At 41.7% G+C, this 21,568-nt stretch overlaps 1 protein-coding gene across 8 annotated transcripts in view; it reads left to right on the top strand.

The window, feature by feature from the left end:
- The window catches only part of LOC111874184, a 70,547-nt gene that overhangs the window by 45,012 nt on the left and 3,967 nt on the right, over window positions 1–21,568 (top strand). For 4 of the 8 annotated variants that reach the window (XM_023869481.2, XM_023869488.2, XM_023869498.2 and 1 more), the window contains 8 exons: window positions 3,342–3,544; window positions 6,660–6,853; window positions 7,766–7,994; window positions 10,614–10,771; window positions 10,973–11,340; window positions 13,111–13,429; window positions 13,960–14,533; window positions 20,236–20,429. In XM_023869481.2, coding sequence (XP_023725249.1) covers window positions 3,344–3,544; window positions 6,660–6,853; window positions 7,766–7,994; window positions 10,614–10,771; window positions 10,973–11,340; window positions 13,111–13,429; window positions 13,960–14,533; window positions 20,236–20,429 — 2,237 coding nt within the window. In that variant the 5' untranslated portion in view covers window positions 3,342–3,343. Of the gene's footprint in view, window positions 1–1,569; window positions 1,874–3,341; window positions 3,545–5,285; window positions 5,510–6,487; window positions 6,574–6,659; window positions 6,854–7,765; window positions 7,995–10,613; window positions 10,772–10,972; window positions 11,341–13,110; window positions 13,430–13,959; window positions 14,534–20,235; window positions 20,430–21,568 lie in introns of those variants that run through there. The other 4 variants (XM_023869505.2, XM_023869472.2, XM_033755381.1 and 1 more) reach the window with 4 other exon arrangements.

Genomic DNA, 21,568 nt, shown 5'->3' with positions numbered 1-21,568 from the left:
AAAGTAAGCAGTACATGCTGTAATTATTTCCCGTTAAAGGGTTAAGTTGCTATTGTTTATTTCGGCTTTAGTTTACGGGGGAGATCACAAAGTCTACAACATACTCTGTCGCCTAGTAAAAAATCAACCTACTAATTATAGACTGTGAAACAAACACAATATGGCCGACTTTTACTCTTTCGGTTGGAACACTTCTCATTGTTGTGTGTTATAAATGAAAACGCTTGCATTGTTACTACAGACATAGGCCTATACTTCCGGACCCACGAAAGGCCAACAATTAACATACGGATTTCGTATCTCGCATCCTCTTTGCGAGAGTTTCGAATCATGTTANGGAGTTATTATTTCAAACAATAGTTATAGAACTCTTAAGGCTAGAAGAAAAAAGATTTCTGCGAGGCGTCTGTTACTTCAGAAACAACATTCCTATATTTATATAACATAGATATGTAAGAAAAGTCAAAGAAGTAATTGTACTGATTAACAGTGGACTCTCAGATTTAAGTTAAGATCTATATTAAGAATCGCGGGGTTTTATATATATATAGCACAGAATAAGATGTTTATAAGAATGTGCTACAGAAGGCCGGATGGGCATTGCCTAGGTCTGTTTTGCATTTACAATATTTTTATACAATAAAAAAATCCCCATGGCCGTTATTCTCAGTTTTCTAGACCGGAGCCGCTATTTCCTTGAAATAGCTTTTCACTTGTCCTCACGAGGCTGAATGGAACCAATTCCAGACCCATTACTTCTCAGAAAATCTGGTAGCGCCGAGAATCGAACCCGGACCTCTGGCTCTGTAGCCAGAAACTCATAATAATATTAATAATAATAATAATAATAATAAGCCAACTATTAATACATTGTTATCGCCGTTGAACTTCTAGTATCAGCTGTCTTTGTTGTAGTTACAGTCCGTACAACAAAGTGCGGATCCTTGACCAAAGGCTAGGCCAAACCTGACATTATGTAATTGCCAGCAGAATGGAAAGTCTCACTTCTGGCGAGTCTCCCAGTGTTTCTACGAGTCGAATAATTCCTGGACAAAGGGCCTTGAATTTAGATCAGCTATACAAGGCCTGTAAAAAGTTATCTAACAGCCAAGAGAACATTATGACATGAATTGGAATTACATGGTGCTCCGAATGCTTGTCGGGGCCCATGGCATCCGGTATGTTGCAAGTTCATGGTTTACATAACCCAGATTTCACGTTCGTTTACATCTGACTGTTCATTCCGTTTAGGCATTTTCGGTAGCGTTATCAAAGATCTCAGAAATGGGCTGTGTGTTGATCTGATACATGTTCTGTTCCGTTAACAGTTTCTATGACAAATTGATACTTAGTCTTCCATCGTGCAAAATTCTAGGATAGTATTCTGGTTGGCAAGGCAAATATCTCGCTTCCGTTATGAAAGTAGGGTTGGATAGGCTTTCTGGGGCAAAGGCTGTGTATTCCCTTGGACTCGCTTTTTATCGCGATAAAAGAAGCTCTCTCCCACTTTGCGAACTAGCATATTTCTTATTCTTATTTTGGCAATATGACATGTCAGCCATCGGCCAATCAGCTGTTTACTCCGCAGCTGATCTTGATGCGCGCGCACATCGTATCCACCTGCCAGAAGACGTATTTGACAAAATGGAACCAGCATTGTGTATGCGTTTGTGTAGTGTAGAACATGTTATTGACGATGTGGTACATCTAATTAATTGTATTAAGAACTCGTGTAACAGCTTGAAAGACGGTTATGTATCGTTGTTTCGTGCATTATTCAGTCGTGGCGGAGATGAGGGTATTCGCCACCAAAACAAGGTCATGGAAGATTAGCGCTAACAGTTCACAAGAATCATGAAGCCTTCAGGCGAAGGTAAAATGGTTTCTGTGTCCCGAATCTCTAACAAAGCTGGTAGGACTTGTATGTTGTTTCGTTGCATCATTTTTTACAGGAAGCAGCAACCGACTGTAGTCTGGTTCGTACAGTGCACTAACTTCGTGCATTTTGGAAATTTGTTTTGTTGACGTACTGGCAAGTGTTTACGACATTTGGGCCTGTCTTGTATGTGTTGGTTTCCAAACTGAAATGAAGTGTGTGTTTGGTTTCAAACCAAATGAACGCACAACGTAGATAAGCAATGAAACGAATAAATATAGCCAGTTTTTATATTACCTTGAATAACAAACATTGCAAGTGTTTTTTCAAATTTGAAATAGTATTAAAAGTCAAGAGTTCATAATGGCTTGAGAATATGTTTGATTTTACATTCTTATAATTGACGGGATGAAAAGAGATACTTTATTATCGGATTTGAGGTGGAATGGACAGGATTAGAAATTTGTATGTTTTGAATCGTGAATTGACATTTATTTTGAAGGGATGTAGAGGGACAGTGGCCCCTCCATGTATAACGTTAATACATAATTGTCTTACAGCAAAAGAGTGGAACATGAGTGTGGATGTAATTTGGTTAGCTGCCTGGGTTTTTTTTTTTTGTCACATGGTTCGATCTGAAAGTTTTAAATGAGATGAAGCTAATCTGTGGCTCATGAGCCTCTTGCATCTCCACCCACCCTCGTTGGTGTCTCCACCTTATCGTGGTGAGGGGGTTTGAGTATGCCAAGGACCCTGAGAGCTATACCAGTGGTAGCGTAGCTACTGGCAGGGCCTCCCTTGAGATGTTTTCAAGTTCGTATAGCAACAGGCGTGACCAGAGTGGTTTGAATGGCTGTTGTGCTGCGATATGGAAAGCAAATGGAAAAACTACCATATTATTACTTTTCCTTTATAGTCTCCTTCCAAAAACAGAGATACCATGTATGTGAACCAGAAGACGAGGAAGAAGACGTAAGAAGATGCTGGATGACCTTGAGGACAGAAGAGGATATTCTCATTTGAAGGAGGAAGCTCTAGATCGCATTAAGTGGAGGAACTGTTTTGGAAGAGACTGTGGACCTGTCGTCTGACAGATTACTGATGAATGAATATATATATATATATTTTTTTAATTAATGCAGCTTTCAGAAAAAATATTGGTCAAGCCCTCCCCCATGTAGCTTCAGTATTAGTAATTTTCTGTGTGCGATGTGCATGCGTAAACATGTGTGCCGTCCATTCCACATTTCTCTGTAGCTCCCAAACTTCAGACCATTACTTTATGCTGGTCTGATGGTCATTATGTTTGACCATTCCTGATTTAAAGTAATTCTTCTCAATATGTGCTTGTTGCCTGCCACACACTGCAGGCAAGACAATAAGATAATAAGTTTTTCAAGTTCAGAGAACCAACAGTTATAGTTCCCGTTACATTCTTGGGGTTTCCTGTTTTGTTTCTCTGCAGACATGCATTCAATGATGGAAGGGCAGGATGGGGTGGAGCCTCATGACGTGTTTGTGGATCTGGGGGTGCTAATCGTCGAGGGCCGCATCCCAGGTGGAGCCTGGGCTGCTGGACGTGGCTATGGAGAGGGTCCTCATTGTGCTGGTGTGGGCATATCGGCGTTACCTGTGAGGCATGACTGTGATCCCAACAACAGTTTCCTGGTGAGTGTGAAACTTGGCTTATTTTGAAGTTTGGTCATCTGAGATGTGATGCTGTGTAGTCTCGTGGACCATTACCAGTGTTTTTTTGGGGGGGAACCCCCATTTCTTCCAACTTCACATTGTTCTGTGATATCTTAACAGTCTACTAGACAACCCAGCATTACATCCCAGAAGACAGTAGCTTTATGTTATCCACTGTTAGAACTCCCCCCCACCCTGTGCTGATATTAAAATTTTTAACGTGAAACAGCTCTTATGGAAGTCAACTTCTTTCATCATGGCTTAGGTGCTTGTTTATTTCAGATCCAAATGAGGGAAAACCATACATAAGCAAGATCCCTGAATCGTGTTATTGAATGTGCTACTTGAACTTGAATTAGAATCAGCGTCTGGACAGTAGTGCAGAAGTTTATGCATATCTGATTGGCATATTGCTTGCTCTTGACGTAAATAACTTTCTATCTGCATATGTTGGTAACAAGGCCAAGTAAAACAGAGAGAGACTAAAAAAACTTCCAAGTGGACCATTGTTAGGAGATCTGGGTGTAATTTGTGGCCAGTTTTCATGTTACCCGCTGTAGTGGTGCTGTTCTGGGGCACGTGGTAGTGTAGTTGGTTGAGGTGCTATGCTACAAGCTGGAAGGTCGCCGGTTCGAGTGCCGATGAGGTCATTGGATTTTTTTCAATTGACCTAAACCTTCCAACCACACTATGGCCCTGGGGTTGACTCAGCCTCTAACAGAAATGAGTTCCAGGAACATTCAGGACGACAGGCACGTCAGACTGACAGCCTCATCGCCATCTGTAAGCCAGTTGTCTAGATAATGTGGGAGCCTCGAAGTCTCACAACCCTATGGGCCTCCACGGCCTGTTACAGGGATAGCCTTACCTTTCTTTTTTATTCTAAACTTGTATTCAGGAGCTGCTTGGTTTGAACCTCTGTTAAGGCATCATCTGCCCTGCCTGAGGTGTGGCTTGTGTGTAAGCATCACAAATGGGATGCAGCACTACAAGAAAGCAAACACTAAGGAAGGTCAGTGCCAGAAACTCTATGATAGAGCACCACACCAGGAACATATTATTACATTACAAGGTCACAGACACTTTTTTCTTTTTTCCCCTCTCAGGCTACAGCCCCAATTTTGACCTTGGCCTCCCTCCATGAAACTCTCCGTTTCACTTCGATTTACTAGATCTTAGACATTTGGTAGGACTCCTTGGGCGGGTGATGAGCTCGTTGGAAGGCCTCTAACTGTACACAAACACATAAAAACGCATACACACACAAACACTAAACATCCATGCCCTGAGTGAGATTTGAACCCATGATCCCGGCTTCAGAACGAGTGAAGACAGTTCATGCCTTAGACTGCTCGGCTACCGTGACTAGCAGGACGTACACATACATGTATATAATAGGGGAAAGTTTCCGACTTTGTATTTGCAGGAATGGAAATCGTTTTTCAGAGCTATGTTAAGACACTCGCGTTTCAAACTAGGTACATGTTCCAGACCTGTACAAGAGCCCAACACTTGTTATATAGTCTGTTCCTGTATGTATTTTTTTGCCAATTATACTAATATTGACTTAGCATAGCATAGTTGAATAGGGTGTTCTGGAACCAAGTAGACAGTGTGTAGCTGCATCTACCCCAATTTCCAGCCCTGTATATATCTTATCAGACTAATTGTGTAAGTTATACCATTTTCTTGCTGTTATATTTTGTATGTACTTCCACAGGTGGCAGCTCTGTGTTCAAAACTGTGCCATCTGCAGAGTACTCTTCTGTACTGAGAATGGAGGTAGCATGTTTCTCAGGACTTCTGTTATCCATCCACCAAACTACACGGTGTCACATCCCAGAAAACCATAAACTTTAGTATACTGCCTTGCTTTGTATGTGAAGTCAACTGAAGTGCTGTAATGATACAGGAGAATGGTCACTCTTCAGACATTACCAGATGGTACATGAACAACATTTGTGAAAATAAAATTGTGTGTTTTTGCCCAAAATCAATCAAATTTGGAGGTCATGATTGTTTGCGACAAAATATACATTTTTCAACTAACTTATGTGTCAGAACTGAATCAGTTTGATGACAGTGCAACAAAACTAGTGACTTAGTATGATGGACATAATGTTACTTGGAAGTTAAAGGCATAAGTGAACTCCTCACGGTTAAAGCCATGTGTCAAACTTAACTTGTTCCAAGAAATAGGTGTTGATGACCGCCTCTGTGGTCTAGTGGTCAGCATTCCTGGCTGCAGATCCAGAGGTCCAGATTTTTTCTGGAGAAGTAGTGGGTCTAGAACGGGGTACACTGAGCCTCATGATGATAATTGAGGAGCTATTTCAAGGAAATAGCGGCTCCAGTGTAGAAAACCGAAATTAATGGCTGTGGGGATTCGTTGCGCTGACCACACGACACCCTCTATCTGCAAAAGTTGGCACTAAACTTCACCGACAAGCACCGGTCGTTTGGTCAGTATAGTTCGCTTGCGGACTGAAATCACGAAGTTTGAGTCTGATGTCTGTATAATGACAAACTATATCTTTAGGAGTGAAGACAGTTCAAACTTTATCTCGGCCAAATCAGGGGCTACTGTCTCATGAGAAGAAATACATTTATGATGTATACAGCTTGGCACATGAATAGCACATCTTTTAAAGTACAAGAAACACAGAACAAGTGAAAAATCTACTTCACTAACTTATACCACTCTGTTTCTAAAATTCTCAGATAGTACAAGACTGATGTGATCATATATATTGGATTGAACTGGCTCAGGATAGGTTGAAAATATAAAGAATAAAATAGCTTAAATTAGAGTTTTTTAGATTCAGTTTTTTTCCACCTTGCTAGTGACAGCAGAACTCAAAGATGTTTGCAAAAAAAAAACAACTGAAAATTAACTGAGTAAACTGGCATTTTCTTTTCTAGGAGTTACATTGTGATAGCCATCACAGATATCTCTTCATAATCTAGACAGAACTGCCACCTACCAGCCGAGGCAAAGTTCTGCTGTAGTAAGTTCATATCAGAAGTTGTATAATCTTCATTGGTTGTGAGTGTTTCAGGCAATTGTGAGTACCCTAATGTTTTGTGTGTGCAGTGTAAACGGGCAGAGAACTTCCGCAAACACATGCAGTTGCTATGGCAGAATAACATACCAATGTGCATCGAGGTGCTACTGTGTGCTGACTGTCAGTGTGGCCAACAGAAAGCTCAGTCTCCAGAGGTTGCCAACATACCCTCATCAACTGACCTGCTCTTGGAGCAATGGATTGTTACCATGGTGACCAAGAGGTCAGTGACTTTTCTTATAAACACCGAGACATCACTTAACCGTGATTCTCTAAAGGTTTGTCACAAATGCTGAATCATCATATGGATAGTATTGTCACATGTTTGCTAGGCAACGCGACAAGAAATTGTGTGGGTTCTCGGATTTGAACGAATACCTTTATTGGACAGTCACTTTCACACTCACACTTAATTTATTCTCCACTTATAATGTCTTGTATACGTTTCTTCTCCAATGTTACAACTCTTCTGCTCTAGTCAGATAAGAACTCTTTCCTGCTAAAGTCGAATACATACTGAATTAGTCTCTTGTTGACGTTGGACTGTTATAACTTGCCCTCGAACTGAGTAGGGAATACCTTGTTGAAGGATTAATTCTCCCCGCTGTTACTCAGTGAATGCGGGAACATGTGTCTGCCTCAAACAATTGGTGTGTAATGGTGGAAACTCCACTTGTTAGACTTTCATTTCTTAGGGCAACGATTTCCTAGGTTTCACTGCCTAGGAATTGCTAGCTGTTGTATAGCAAAGGATGTGTTCTGATTCCAAATATTCCAGCCCTTGGTGGCACGCCACAGTATATTGGATACTGTCCATCAGAGACATAACTTGATATGTGCACCATTATGGAAACTGGAACCATTTTTCATCATGGGTAAGGGAGAAAGGGTCTGCTCACTTGGGTCTATTACAAAGAGTTGGTCTCGATCACAGAACATTGATCTAGTTGTAATGGAGGAAATGATCCTACTCAGTTGAGTCCATTAGGAAAAGATACTCTCATTCACTATATCTCTACTTGACAGGACAAGGTGCACTGTATGAGAATGTCCAGCATAATAAATGTATAATCCACTCAGCCATACAAAAATATGTACTTGCTCTGAAGTTCTGTTTGTTGATTACATGTTGTAGGTGCCCAGAGATGCCTCAGATCTCATTGCGTGGTCTTTTCCAAGCGGTGCGCTCCCAGCTTCACTTCTCGCAACTGTCGGCCTGGTGGAGCTGCAGCAAAGGTAGCAGCCCTGCACATGTAAACTACCGAGTCACAGTTCCTGGAGAGGCATTTGCTTCCCAGTTCCAGCGACAGCCTGTGGAGCACAGCTTCCCGGTTGCCAGTATCTCAAGGAGAACTGCTGTTAAGGTATCAGTGAGTGCTTCTACTTCGGTTTAACATTAAAGTTGTCAGTTATGATTGTGCTGCCCCACAAATATCTGTTTGTCTAGGAGAAGGCAGTGATTATGAAAAGATGTCTCAATAATCTGCTATTAAATTTTGTCCCTGTACTTAATTAAGTACTATGCCATGAAGACAAATGGGGCAGTGAAGGTGTAGCTCCACCATTCTTGACCTCAGCTTTGTATGGAGGTAAATGATCTGCTTCATGGCCTGGCCACTTTAACCCAGGGGATGGAGCCCCCAGTACCCATTGGATAGGAGGCTGGGTGAGCTCCAGAGCCGGTCTGGACTCTGCAGGATTCAAAACCCAGCTGTCCAAAAACTAAAAAATATTTTAGACAGTAACCAATTAGATAAATCAATAAGTAATTAAGATAGAAGTGTGTGTAAGTGATAAGTGTAATCTGTGGTATGTATTTGTTTCAAAATTTTTCCAGAAAGGGGAGATTCAAATGTCAGTCGTGTTTCAGAATTATTATGGCCAAGTTTGTTCCCAGTATTACGAGTACATGATGAATGTACTTGAAAAGATAGTTTTTATGACAGTAGAGAAGCAAAAAAGTACTGCTAAAGGAACCCTTGAAAGGCTAAGAGAATTTATTTCCAGGAGCTTCAGGTGTCAAAGAAGTAGGGCACTTTTTACTTCTAATGAAACATTAAAATAATGTGGCACACTTTAATATTTTAGAATGATAGTAACAAATTAAACTTACATTTAGAAATTAATTACAAACAATTTAGGTTCAAGGAATGCTTACTTCCATTCAGTTCAGTTTTTTGTCTGCCCATCTTTTATCTGAAAACCTAAAGATTAAAATGTACACTATCTAAATTTTACTAATGTCATTTATTTTTGGCATCACAATCATATGCTCCATTTTCCCCATGTGCATTATATATGTAATCTGTGCTCGAATTCGTACACAGCTACATGCTGTTCTGAATTATCTCAAATGCAACAGTGAGTGAAGCTTTTGAAATAAACATGTCCCATCTGTAGCTGCAGTTTCAATGCATTAACCCACTGTTGCACATTAAATTGTGATTTCACTTAATATACATTCTGTCAACAATGAAATATATTTTTGTGGGCAAACATGGGAGCCATAAGGTGAGTTGAAGCATAGGCATCTCTCACCTCTTTAACCTTATACATCACTTTTAATAACTGTATTTCTCATAAAATATGTGGAGATGCTGAGATTACAGCCTTCTGGGATAAGATGCCGTATAGTTTGGGAGATGGGTATGACTGTTTTGAAGGAATCTAGTGCCTCCATTTTATTGATAGAAGATACTCTTCTACTCCTGAAGATAGTCTAGTGACTCCATTTTATTGATAGAAGATACTCATCTGCTCCTGAATATAGTCTAGTGACTCCATTTTGTTGATAGAAGATACTCATCTGCTCCTGAAGATAGTCTAGTGACTCCATTTTGTTGATAGAAGATACACTTCTGCTCCTGAAGATAGTCTAGTGACTCCATTTTATTGATAGAAGATACTCTTCTACTCCTGAAGATAGTCTAGTGACTCCATTTTATTGATAGAAGATACTCTTCTACTCCTGAAGATAGTCTAGTGACTCCATTTTATTGATAGAAGATACTCATCTGCTCCTGAAGATAGTCTAGTGACAACATTTTATTGATAGAAGATACTCATCTACTCCTGAAGATAAGAAACATGAGGTTTCTCTGAAATGGTGGATTGTATGTACCAAACAACACAACATGTAACAGAGACCATAATTTTACCATTCACTTCTGTGAGAACAACAAATCTAGTGTAAATATGTTAAAATAACTAAAAAATTACTGAGAAATGTGAATTATTAGACCTTAGACCTATGTGAGTTTCAGACTTTTCAGGTCAGATCAGGAAAATTGTCATTGTCAATTGGAACACTGATTTTGCAGTCTCAGCTAAAAAGAATTGTTGTAAGGTTAACTGCTTTTGCTTTGCACAGTAACACATTGACAGTCCTAGCCATTAGAAATGTAATGTTGGCAACACTAGCAAGAATAGGCTTTTTAACAAAATCTGTCTCTCTCCTTCTGTTTCTACCCATCGTGAAAAAAAAAACATGGTCTTAGAACTGAGTTTCCTTAAACATAATTATTTATGAAAAAAAGAAAATTATTGAAAAAGGTTCTGTTGTTGTACTCTGATGTGTGAATGAAAGTTGCTAGTGTTATCAGTTACGATTACAGTGAAGAAATTAGTCTGCTAGAGAAAATTCCTGTCTCGATTCTCAGAAGTTTTCCAAATTCTTGTCTTGTACTGAGAAGCTGTTCTTGCACATTTCTGTGATGTTTCTTTTGAATGTGTGAAATTTTAGGTTCTCATGCCAGTGACTATGACAATTGCTGGCTAATGGGTTGTTACGCTGTGTACATCATTACTGACACTTCAGAGGAGCATGCTGCTTCTGTCTTCAGGGTAGAAAATAGGGGTGGTTTAATCTTCTGCAGCATCGGTAACAATCTCCCAGACTACTCGATATGACATCCCAGTAGATGGCAGTCTTCTTAGTTACATTAAATGGTGGAACACTGTTTTGAGCATGTGCTTGTTTGAAGGTGTGTGTGCGCACATTGCCACGCATGGCAGCTGTCCCACGCATCCAGTGTCCACTGCATCACTGTGAAATGGAACAAAAGAAGCCAGCAGCTGATGCAGACCTACTTGGGGCAGTTGGTGGGGCTGTGTGCTGCAAGGATGAGACATTCAGATGGGGGTAAGAAATTATATCAGAATAAAACATATTGATACGTTGGTTAAGCAGAACATTTATTTATTTTTGAAGTGAAACAAACACATCTATTTCACATCAGCTAGATGTTTAATGAAGTGAATCATATAGTCATCTTCTCCTTCTCCTAGTCACAAAGCTAGTTAGGGATGTATCTGTTTTGAAGATAATGTGTGATTTTGGCAGAGAGGTCACATCAAAGCAGCCAGCGGCTGATCCCCTCTTGGGAGAGAGCCTCCTGGATCCACCGCAGAGCCTGGACCTGTTCACTCGTCGATACCAGAGTCCTTCAAGGTGTGGCAGTCCAAGCTTGGAGGCACCTGAATACCTCATGTTTGGACGTGGAGTGACACCTGTCCGACCTGAAGGTACCAGCCGTCCTGTGATTGGGCGCTGGCGTGACAACAGCCCTCCCAGTCCACCACTCAGCTCACAGCACCACAGGAGACTTGGCCGCCAGGGGCTGGTACGTCGGAGAGATGCCAGCAATATGTCTGCCTCAGCTGCTGGTGGAACTGGTACTTTGGCATGGCAGAAGTCACCCACGTTGCCAGGTATGTGCTGTATGCAGTTTTGGTTTGTGTGATTTATTTATTTTATTTGCACTTTATTTCACATGGATGAGATGGCCAGGGTATATAGCATGAATGGGGGTGAAGAGGAATAAGGATATTGGTGGAAAAGCCAGAAGGAAAGAGACCACTATGAAGACCAAGACATAGGTGGGTAAAAAGTAATAAAATGGATCTTAGAGAGATGGGGTGGTATGGATCGGATTGATCTGGCTAAGGACGGGGACCAGTGGAGGCCTCTTTTGAACATGGTAATGAACCTTCAGGTTCCATAAAATTGTCATGAAATTCACAGCTGACAGCTTCTCAAGAAGGGCTCAGCTCTATGTAGTTAGTTAGTTAGTTAGTTAGTTAGTTAGTTAGTTAGTAAAAAAAAGTAAAGCTATCCCTGTACCAGGCCATGAAGGCCTGGGTTCTGAGACGTTGAGGGCCCCACATTATCTAGACAATTGGCTCAAAGATGGCGGTAAGGTTGTCAGCTGGCCGCGCTTTACTCCCCAGGAGAATTATTTAATTCATTCCTGGTACTCATTTCTGTTAGAGGCTGAGTAGACCCCAGGGCCTAGTGCAGCTGGAAGGATTGGATCAACTGAAAATAATCCAATGACCTCATCGGGACTTGAACGCACAACGGCTTGTAGCATAGCCCCTCAACCACTACGCTACCACATGCCCCCAGTTAGCTAGTAGTTTATTTAATGATACTGTCAGTAACTAAGACTGTGTAATGTCAGATTGTTGAGTGATAGTGAACAATGAATTGGAAGGAACTGGAAGGAAGGACTCATGGTCTGATTTGACCTACTGTGCTAGCATTTTCTTGGAGAAACTGAGTAAAGCCACAGTATACTTCAGTCAGGACACTTGGTATCCCATCTGAAATTTGAATGAGGCACCTCCTGAACCCAAATCAGAAATTTTACCACTTCTGTTAATTTGTTCAGTTAGTTTGAAAAAATTAGACCTTTGAAGAGTACCGTCTACTGGCATGTGATACCACCTCCAATACTAAGGAAGCAATGAGCAAGAAGCAAGCAGCTAGCTGTCTACTCACTTCCCATCAGTGCTGAAGTTAAGAATGCATGGAGCTGTACCTCCAGTTTTTCTCATACTCTTATGAAAATACCTTCACTATACAGTGTTAGATAGGATGCTGGTCTTCAGTGAACCTACTGATTGGTTTATCATTCAGAATTATGGGTACAGAGGATTTGGATAGAGCATGGCTAAGAATTGTAGGCACACAGTTGTATCAAGAAGATTAAAGGTCTATTTACACATATCCGTGACATGTCATTACCGCGTCCGGTCAGTTCCGTGAAATTTCATCAGTGTCAGTGATAATTCATATCGTTTCTTTGAACTTGACGGACACATCCACATATCTCCGGCGCAGTGCCATATTGTAGGACTGGACATGGTACTGACACGTCATGGATATGTGTAAATAGACCTTAACTCTCATGAAACACCCAGCATATGTGGGTCTCCAGTATAGTGTATACTAATACTGGATCCCCATCTTGAATTTGGGCTGGGACATTGACTGCCTTGACTGAGACTTGTGGTTTTCCTCAGTCCCTCTGCACAGATACATGGATAGTTTGATAAATTATGTCATAATTTCTTCCTTCCACATCCTTTCTAATTCATTATTTACTCTTGTGCAGTTTTTGAGTTCCTGGCAGTGTCCTTTAATTACTATGGATAAATATTAAATAAATAAAGCGTGTTGTGTGTCAATTGGCATAGGTTTGGTGGATGATCGGATGCAGAACCCGTGCACCCGGCCTGGGAAGCACCACTGTCGCTGTGCATTTGATGAAGACATGGACATCCTGCCACCCACGGGCAATGGACCAGACAGCAGCATACATGAACCGGCATTGCCTTGTAAACCTTCTTCCATGCCAAGTACAAGCTCCACCACACTGCCAGCCCCGAAGAGGGATGAACCACTACTGGACTCTGCACAAGTAGAAGGAACACTGCCACCCGAGGACAGCAAGATGGGCCGGCTGAACCTGGAACTCAGTCGACGGGAGTTTGAGGAAGTGTTGTCTGTTTTACGGTGAGTATTTTCTATAGCCTTTTCAGCTGGGTTTGAGGTTCTCATAATAATGGCTATGAAGGTCATGTCTGGCAGATAATACTCAGCATTTGAGAGGAACATCCTACATCCATCTCCAGCCTACCCTGAAGAAGGAGGCAGCAGATTCTTCTGAGACATTGTGGCCTTTCTACCACTCTACACAGAATCATGGCACATTCACTGGTCTGAGAAACTCAGAACTCTGTCGTCAGGTTTCCTGACTGAGTGATTCTCAAAGGCAGTTAATCTGCACGTACATAATCAGGAGTATACTGTAAAGCAAACTGAAGTATAATAACTTTTTCCTTCATATCTACATATGTGCAGCAAATTGCAGGTTAGTTTTCCAGGGGCTTAATTCATTAATTACGAAGATAGAATTTCTCTCCATGTTAAGTGTGTTCAGAGTTACTTAAAATATGAGATTATTTCAGTAGCCTTAAAATGGTTAATTTAGACTGACAGTAGCTTCATGCAATGAGTAATAACATCATTGTAATTTCCTGCAGTGATCGGAATGACCCTCCGAACCACACTGTTGGTAAGAAGCTTGCGCCAAGGAGCCGCAAGGGCATATCCCTCCGTCAGGACCTTGTGTATACTGTGCCATCATGTCTTCCATCTACCTCAAAAGCAGCAGCATCGGACAAAGCAGATCTGCTCATGGGTGCCATCCTCCGCAGTCACAAAACCGACGATGCCTCATCGTCATTGTTAGTGAAGTGTGACCAGAGAAGCAAACCTTGCAGACCCTGTGATGAATGTGAACTGATTGATGAACGGACCATTCCATCCTCTCTTATTCGGACTACTCGGACAGAGAGTTCAAAGTGTGCCACAATAAAGATACACAACCCGCAATGTCTTTCAAATGCAACAACTGGGAAGTGCAGTGATCATGTGCCTTTAAAGTTGACTAGTGTTGGGGATCGGACGAAAGGAGGGGCATCAGGTTGTGATGGCAAGATACAGTCAGACGCAGATGACGGGAGGAACATGGACATGCCGTTCTTAAACAGGAGTTTGGGACGCATTAAGGAGTTCTTCAAAGCAGAGGTGAAACCAGCACAGGAGAATGTGGAGGTTAGTAGATGTGAGGGTTCTGCTAATGTAAGCCTTCTTAACCTGTTCGCGTCTGTGGACATGATCTGAAACTGTCCTGTTTCACCAAAATAGCATATATGTAGAAGATAGTATTGACTTATTTTCATGTTTCATAAAGTCTTCACTCTGCCTTGGCTTTTTATAACATCTGATGGAGAAATTTTTAACCAGTATCAATGTGTACTGTCCTTCATTTGGATAAATATCTTGCTGACACAGACATTGCCTAGAAAAATGTTTCATGATGTGAACAGATTAAGCAGGTAGTAGTTGCTTCACTTTCATTGAACTGGATTAAGCTCTTGAAGCCTGGAATTCTTTTAAATAATACTGTTTGTTGTGAGGATAATATGAATGGTCAAAATGTAGATTTCTTGAATGTCTTCAAAGCATGTGGTGCATACAGCAGTCACTATGCTTCAAAGAGTTAGCCCTCCAGATGAACAGACTCAAAATCTAATAGCCACTTAATAAAATCTGTAGTTTCACTTTATGATTCATACAGATGTTTTTATAAAGCTATAAAGTTTTGTGAACAATGCATCCATTTCAGCAATAAAGTGAACCTGATTTGTAATATATTTGTACAGGCTAAAAATGTACACATTTGCAACAGGTCTCTGCTAACTCAGGTAAAAGAATATCTGAGAAGCTGTGGTAAAAGGATTATATATCTGTTTGTTATTATCATAATGCCCCATTTATGTGTGTCCAGACTTCAGCTAAGTATCCACTGCAGATGAAGTGGCAGGGACTGTTGAATTTTTCATGTGATTTATGTTTAATTAATGCGCTGGAATTTCATGGGTTGCCTATTTGAAATGTTAAATAGATGTGCAATGACTGTATCTTACAATTTTATCTATATAACCTATGCACTTCTTGTCCTTAGCTTTTGTAACTTCCATCTTATGTGTAATTTCAGCTTAGGGGGTTTTGCCATATTGGAAGATGTGACCTGAGTTTGGGGGGTGGGGGTTCAGAGCACTTATGAAAATTGAAAGGAGAAAGATATACATTTTAACTTATCAGACCAATCCACCGTTATCTTCCCCATATTACTTAAAAGACAGTAACTTAAAAATATGGAAAGTAATTGAGATTAAAGAAACACTTCAGTAATTCATTTGGCTAACCCCCATCCACAGTCATGTTATGTTAAAGGTGAATACATTAAGATTGATAATACCGTAACGTGCTATATGACGTCTGTCGCTGCGCAACGGCTGCAGTGGGAATGTATTCTTCAGCGACGATGAATACATGGAAATGGTTGAGTTCCCATAGTGACGAATTGAATACCAACAGACCGTTGCGTAGGGATATCCGTAACAATGAAATTAACTCTTCGATAAGGTATTCCCTATCCCATCCGAACGCTGGATATATAAGAGAGTGTAGCTCTGGCGAGGGGGTTGAATAGCTCCACCGTGACCCCGCGAGTTGTAGGAGGCGATGAAAAGGGAAGTCTCAATTCTGAGACAGTAAAATATGGTTGCGAGTCCCAAGAGACTCAGACCCGAGAAAGACTGCCACAAAAACAAGACCGTAAATGCCAAACAGTAATAAATATCTGGGGCTCAACACCAAGACTCACTGACTGACTGACTGACTGACTGACCGACCAACCGACCATAAGTCACAATGTGACTTGGACTTGGACTTGGTGAGAGTTCAGATGACAAGTATCACAAGAGATTCTGAGTGAAATCACAGCGGAGATTCTGACTTTTGGATTCGACTCTTGTGAGATACAAGCAGATTGTGCTCAGACTTCACAGAAGAGTGTGCTGATGGTGTAATAGCGCTGTAAGTGAATAATTGTATAAGTGTGTGTACAAATAAACGTCCAATAAAACAATTCGTTCTGATCCAAAGATCCATACAATTTATTTGTGTCGCGTCACACAGTCGACATGATACACTGATGCCAGAAGTGAGATAGATCGGATTCTTAAAGAAGTATTGGACCACATTGAATATAATACCCCTCATTATGGCTAGGGGGCACGCAGTAGTGTAGTTGGTTGAGGAGCTATGCTACAAGCCGGAAGGTTGCGGGTTCAAGTCCCGATGATGTCAGTGGATTTTTTCAATTGACCTAATCCTTCCAGCCGCACTATGGCCCTGGGGTTCACTCAGCCTCTAACAGAAATGAGTACCAGGAATTAATTAAATAATTTTTCTGGGGAGTAAAGCGCGGCCGGTGTGTAAGGCTGACAACCTTACCGCCATCTTTGAGCCGATTGTCTAGATCATCCATGTCAAACATGCGGGCCCCATAGCCACAAAGTGAGGCCCCTCAACTTTTAGAGCTAATTGATATTAAAATCAATATTAAAATTTTAGTAGAAATATTTTTTGTAAAGACAATTTTCCAGCAGACCAGAAAACAAGAAGTCTCATGCAGACATAAATTAGCAGGCTGCAGGAAAAGTGATTCTGAGAATTGCAGAAGGGTTTGTCCAACTAATGGTTTGTAAAGTTCGTGAAGGACAAACTATTGTATTTCAGAAGGTTAATGCACTAAAATCCACCCAGCCTCACCAACCCAAGTATTTCCAAGAATCCCTTTTGGAGGCATAGTAAGAATGCAAGGAGGGTGGCAACTGACAGACAAGTGCAAGGGATTTCTACCTTCAAAACTAGCTTGCAACCCCCAGTCATTGTCTAAATGGGCTACTAGCAAACTTTCACTTTATGACCATTGAGACAAGATACACCTTCCTACTAGTCTGGTAGTCTCTTGTACATTGTCATTTAGTTCATTTTCACACAGCGACAGGTGCTGATGTTACATTGCGATGAATGTATAAAGGTTATAATTAAATATTTAAATTATCAACTACGAGTTTTCTTGTATATGTACAGTAACTTTTAAAGGGCAATGTCCCTTTCAAAAAAATCAAGTAGCAAAAAAATAACTATTGAAAGTGAGCGCGTGTCTTTCAAGAAAAATTGGAAATCGCTTATTTCTGTTGTGAAATAGAAGGTAAAATTACATATTTGATTTGTGGGCAAAATATAAGTGTTCCACTTTAGGTAATTATATTGAAATTATTCCTAAATAATAAGTAGAATTAAATTTCCTTGTATCAAAATCTAATGTATATTTCTATTTTGAAGTGTGGCCCTCGACTATTATTTACAGGGCTGAGGTGGCCCTCTGTACAAGTTAAGTTTGACATGCCTGGTGTAGATAATGTGGGACCCTCAACGTTTCAAAACCCTATGCTCCTTCATGGCCAGGTACAGGGATAGCTTTACTTTTTTACTTTTTTTTTTACATTATGGATATGGAAAACATGGAACTCCTGAGAGCCATGAAAGAAATGCTGGACGCCAACCAGGCAAAGGCAGATGCAAATATAAAGGCCATGTGAGAGGAAATGAGAACGGACAGGAAGGCCATCCGAGAGGAAGTGAGAGTCTGCCAAGATCGAGTGATAGCCAGGATGGACGCCAACCAGGCAAAGATGATGGCCTGGCTGGAAGAGGAAAAGCCGACCTCGGTGGACACGAAACCTGAGGCGGCACAACGACAGGTCCCGAAGGAAGACGCCGCAATGATGCCGGCCAGAGGACCGAAGAAGAGGCGTAGGGACCCAAAGTTAGCTACAAAGCGGCGAGGAAGGCCGAAGGAACGGACCCAGGGCAAGGATGGGTGCTGTAGAAAAGTAGCCGTCGCCCGCAGAGGGACGACCCGCCGTGCCAGAGTGGCATGGCGCAAGAGGAACTTAGCCAGAAAAGTTTGTACCAGGCCCAGGGTGGTACAAGAAATCTGGAGAGGACAGACGTTCGGGAGGAGACGTCAGCCGAAACTAGAATGCAGCAAGGGAATAAAGAGCCGCTACATCCGAGGAAAGGGAGGAAACCCGCGAATAATATTGGAGAATGGAGCGGAAGACAGCAGCCACGACTGGAAAAGAAAGAATCTAACAGGACATACAGGAAGACGACTGGACTGTAAATCGAGAAGCGAATAGCCGGATCTTCCGTCGGCCTACGATAAAACAAGGATTGGACCTTGTGAAGGGGTCGATCCCCTCCGAAACGAAAAAATAAATAAATAGCATATAGAGGAGGAATCGGTAACATAGAAACAGCGGCCTCCCCAGCTAAAATGAGTGAGCATGAAAGTGAGGGATGAATGCGATACGACGGGATCAACTAGCGCTCGGAAGGAAATGAAGGAAGGGAAGTACCGTTAGGTTGTTCGGGTCGAACAACCTCAAGAAGGGAGCAATGCAACGTGCTATATGACGTCCATCGCTGCGCAACGGCTGCAGTGGGAATGCATACTTCAGCGACAACGAATACATGGAAATGGTTGAGTTCCCACAGCGACGAATTGAATACTAACAGACCGTTGAGTAGGGATATCAGTAACAGCAGATGAAACCAAACACTTCTACAGCGTGTTCTGAATAGAGTAAGGCTAGCATTTCCTAAGCAACGGATGAAATTAATCCTTCGATAAGGTGTTCCCTATCCCGTCCGAACGCTGGATATATAAGAGAGTGTAGCTCCAGCGAGGGTTAAGATGACAAGTATCACAAGAGATTCCCGAGTGAAATCACTGAAGAGATTCTGAGTTTTGGACTCGACTCTAGCGAGACAGAAGAGTTCCAGAGTGTGCTAACGGTGTAATAGCGCTGTACGTGAATAATTGTACGAGTCTGTATACCAGTGCTGTCCAACGTTCTTATGTACTCTGGCACAATTCACTGATGCCTATGGAGGTGCGGGCGCCACCACACACACTACTACTACTACTACTACTACTACTACTACTACTACTACTACTAATAATAATAATAATAATAATACAATTTTTCGAAAGTATTTAACAGTACTCAACGTTCAAAAATGTCTCTTGTCTTACAATTTGAATTAATATTAAAAATCGGCTCAATTATATGTGGTCACGGAGGGCGCCAGAAAAATATACCACGGGCGCCGCGTTGGACAGGGCTGCTGTATACAAATAAGCGTCCAATAAAATAATTCGTTCCTATCCGAAGACCAACGCAGTACTATTGTTCAGTTCCATTGTTCGAACAAGCTGCACCATATAAAGTAATATAGAAACTGCCATTATATGCAGATTTGAAGTGATTTAATTTCAAAGTTCTCAAATAATATAGACCTTCAGTTAATAATGACCGCCTCTGTGGTCAGAGTTTCTGGCTACAGATCCAGAGGTCCTGGCTTCGATTCCCAGCTGGGTCCACTCAGCCACGAGACAATAATTGAGGAGCTATTTCAAGGAAAGATCGGCTCCGGTCTAGAAAACCGCGATTAACGGCCATGGGGATCCGTTGCACTGACCACATGATAGATAACCTTTATCCACAAAAGTTGGCAATAGCTTCGCCGACAATCGGCGGTTGCTCGGTCGGTATCGTTCGCTTGCGGACTAAAGCCACGGAGTTTTTTTTTTTTGTTTTTCAGTTAATAATGCTTACATTAATATGCTTTGTTTGCTACCCAATCAGGAAAGGCAGAGAGAGGTGAGAGTACATGGCAGAGGGGAAAAGGGAAAAGTAAGTTTGATTTATGCGATTTTGACTTCTTCTGAAACATAAGTGTCAGACATAAATCAAGGAATACCTATAATTATTTTGTATGTTACATTCTGAGACAGGTACATATTGAACAGAGTGCTTTTCTTATGGCAGAGTTCGAGTGTGCCAGAGCGTCCTGTTCCTTCAGCGCTGGACAAAGCCAAGTTCCGACGTTCATTGGACTCTGCTGCGTGTATGGTATTTCACTGTCGAACTGGATTGCCATTGACTTCAAGTCCTGCGCCTGTTCGCAGGGGTACCTGCTTCGACTTTGACAGCACGCTCAATTCGGTCTCTGCTATTCGCAGGTAGTACCACATTGAAAGGGTTGTTATACATAGTTCTGAAGTAAATATGGGTAAGGACACTGATTGTTCCAATATCTCTGTCAGAAATATTATAATGCATCTGTCAGTGCAGTGGTACCAACTGCTACTCATTCAGTATTGTTCAGGACTGTCACTACAGCACAGCCCCTGCTCTTTGGTGCAGCACAATTTACAGATTTTTCATGTTTAATGAAAGTTAGTTTGTGCTTATCATTTGTACATGTTGTGAACATTAATTGGCAGTAATGTAAATATTGTCACGTGTTGGGTATGTCACGCGACAAATAACTTCACGTGTGTGTCGGATTTAGCGAATATGTATTGTGCTTCGCTTATACACTCACACGTTTTACAATTATTGTCACTTGCAGTATCACAATTACTGCTTCCACTATATCTTGGCCAATCGTAGAATGCTTTCGGCGGCGGCCTTCTGAAGACTGACTTGTTACCGTGGAAGTGCATTATTCTGGTTCAACAATCCGTTGCTTAGGAAATGCAGTATTTCTCGTTGTTACTCAACGACAATTCGTAACTACGATTTGTCGCTGTGGGAACTCCACAGTTTCCGCCTATTCGTTGCCGTGGAAGTGCGCCTTCCGATTGTAGCGATTGTCGCGGTGATGGTCATAAGATAACGCGTCACATTTCTCCCTTCTAAAGGTTGTTCGTTCCCGAACAGCTTAACGGTACTTCCGTGGTTTCGTTTCCTAAAGTGTTCATCTTCCGCGTGTTACCTCCGCCTTTCCTTCGGTGTTTTGCCTTCCTTCCATCCGCCCCCTTTCTTCCAGAATGCTCGCCCCAAGCACTTCCATGGTTCAGGATTTTTTGGTCCCATTGTCTCGCATTCATTCTACACTTTCATTCTTTCCTCATTCGTTCATGCTAGGGAGGCCGGTGCTTCTACTACCGGTTCCTCCCGTGCGGGCCGTTCCCCTTTTTTCGTTTTGGAGGGGGTCGACCCCTCCACAGTGTACAGTTTTTGAAGTTTTGTGATGGGACAGGAGATTCGGTAATTCGCTTCGCGGTCTCATGTTCGGTCATTTTTCTGTAGGGCTCGATTCTTGTTCCTCTTCTTACATTGCGGTTGCGCTCGTTGTCTCTTCCGAGCGTCCATC

This window comes from Cryptotermes secundus, unplaced genomic scaffold (genome assembly GCF_002891405.2).
Source record: "Cryptotermes secundus unplaced genomic scaffold, Csec_1.0 scaffold47, whole genome shotgun sequence".
NCBI lineage: Eukaryota > Metazoa > Arthropoda > Insecta > Blattodea > Kalotermitidae > Cryptotermes > Cryptotermes secundus.
The sequence above is the reverse complement of the archived record's forward strand: the minus strand, read 5'-3'. Positions and strand labels throughout refer to the sequence as shown.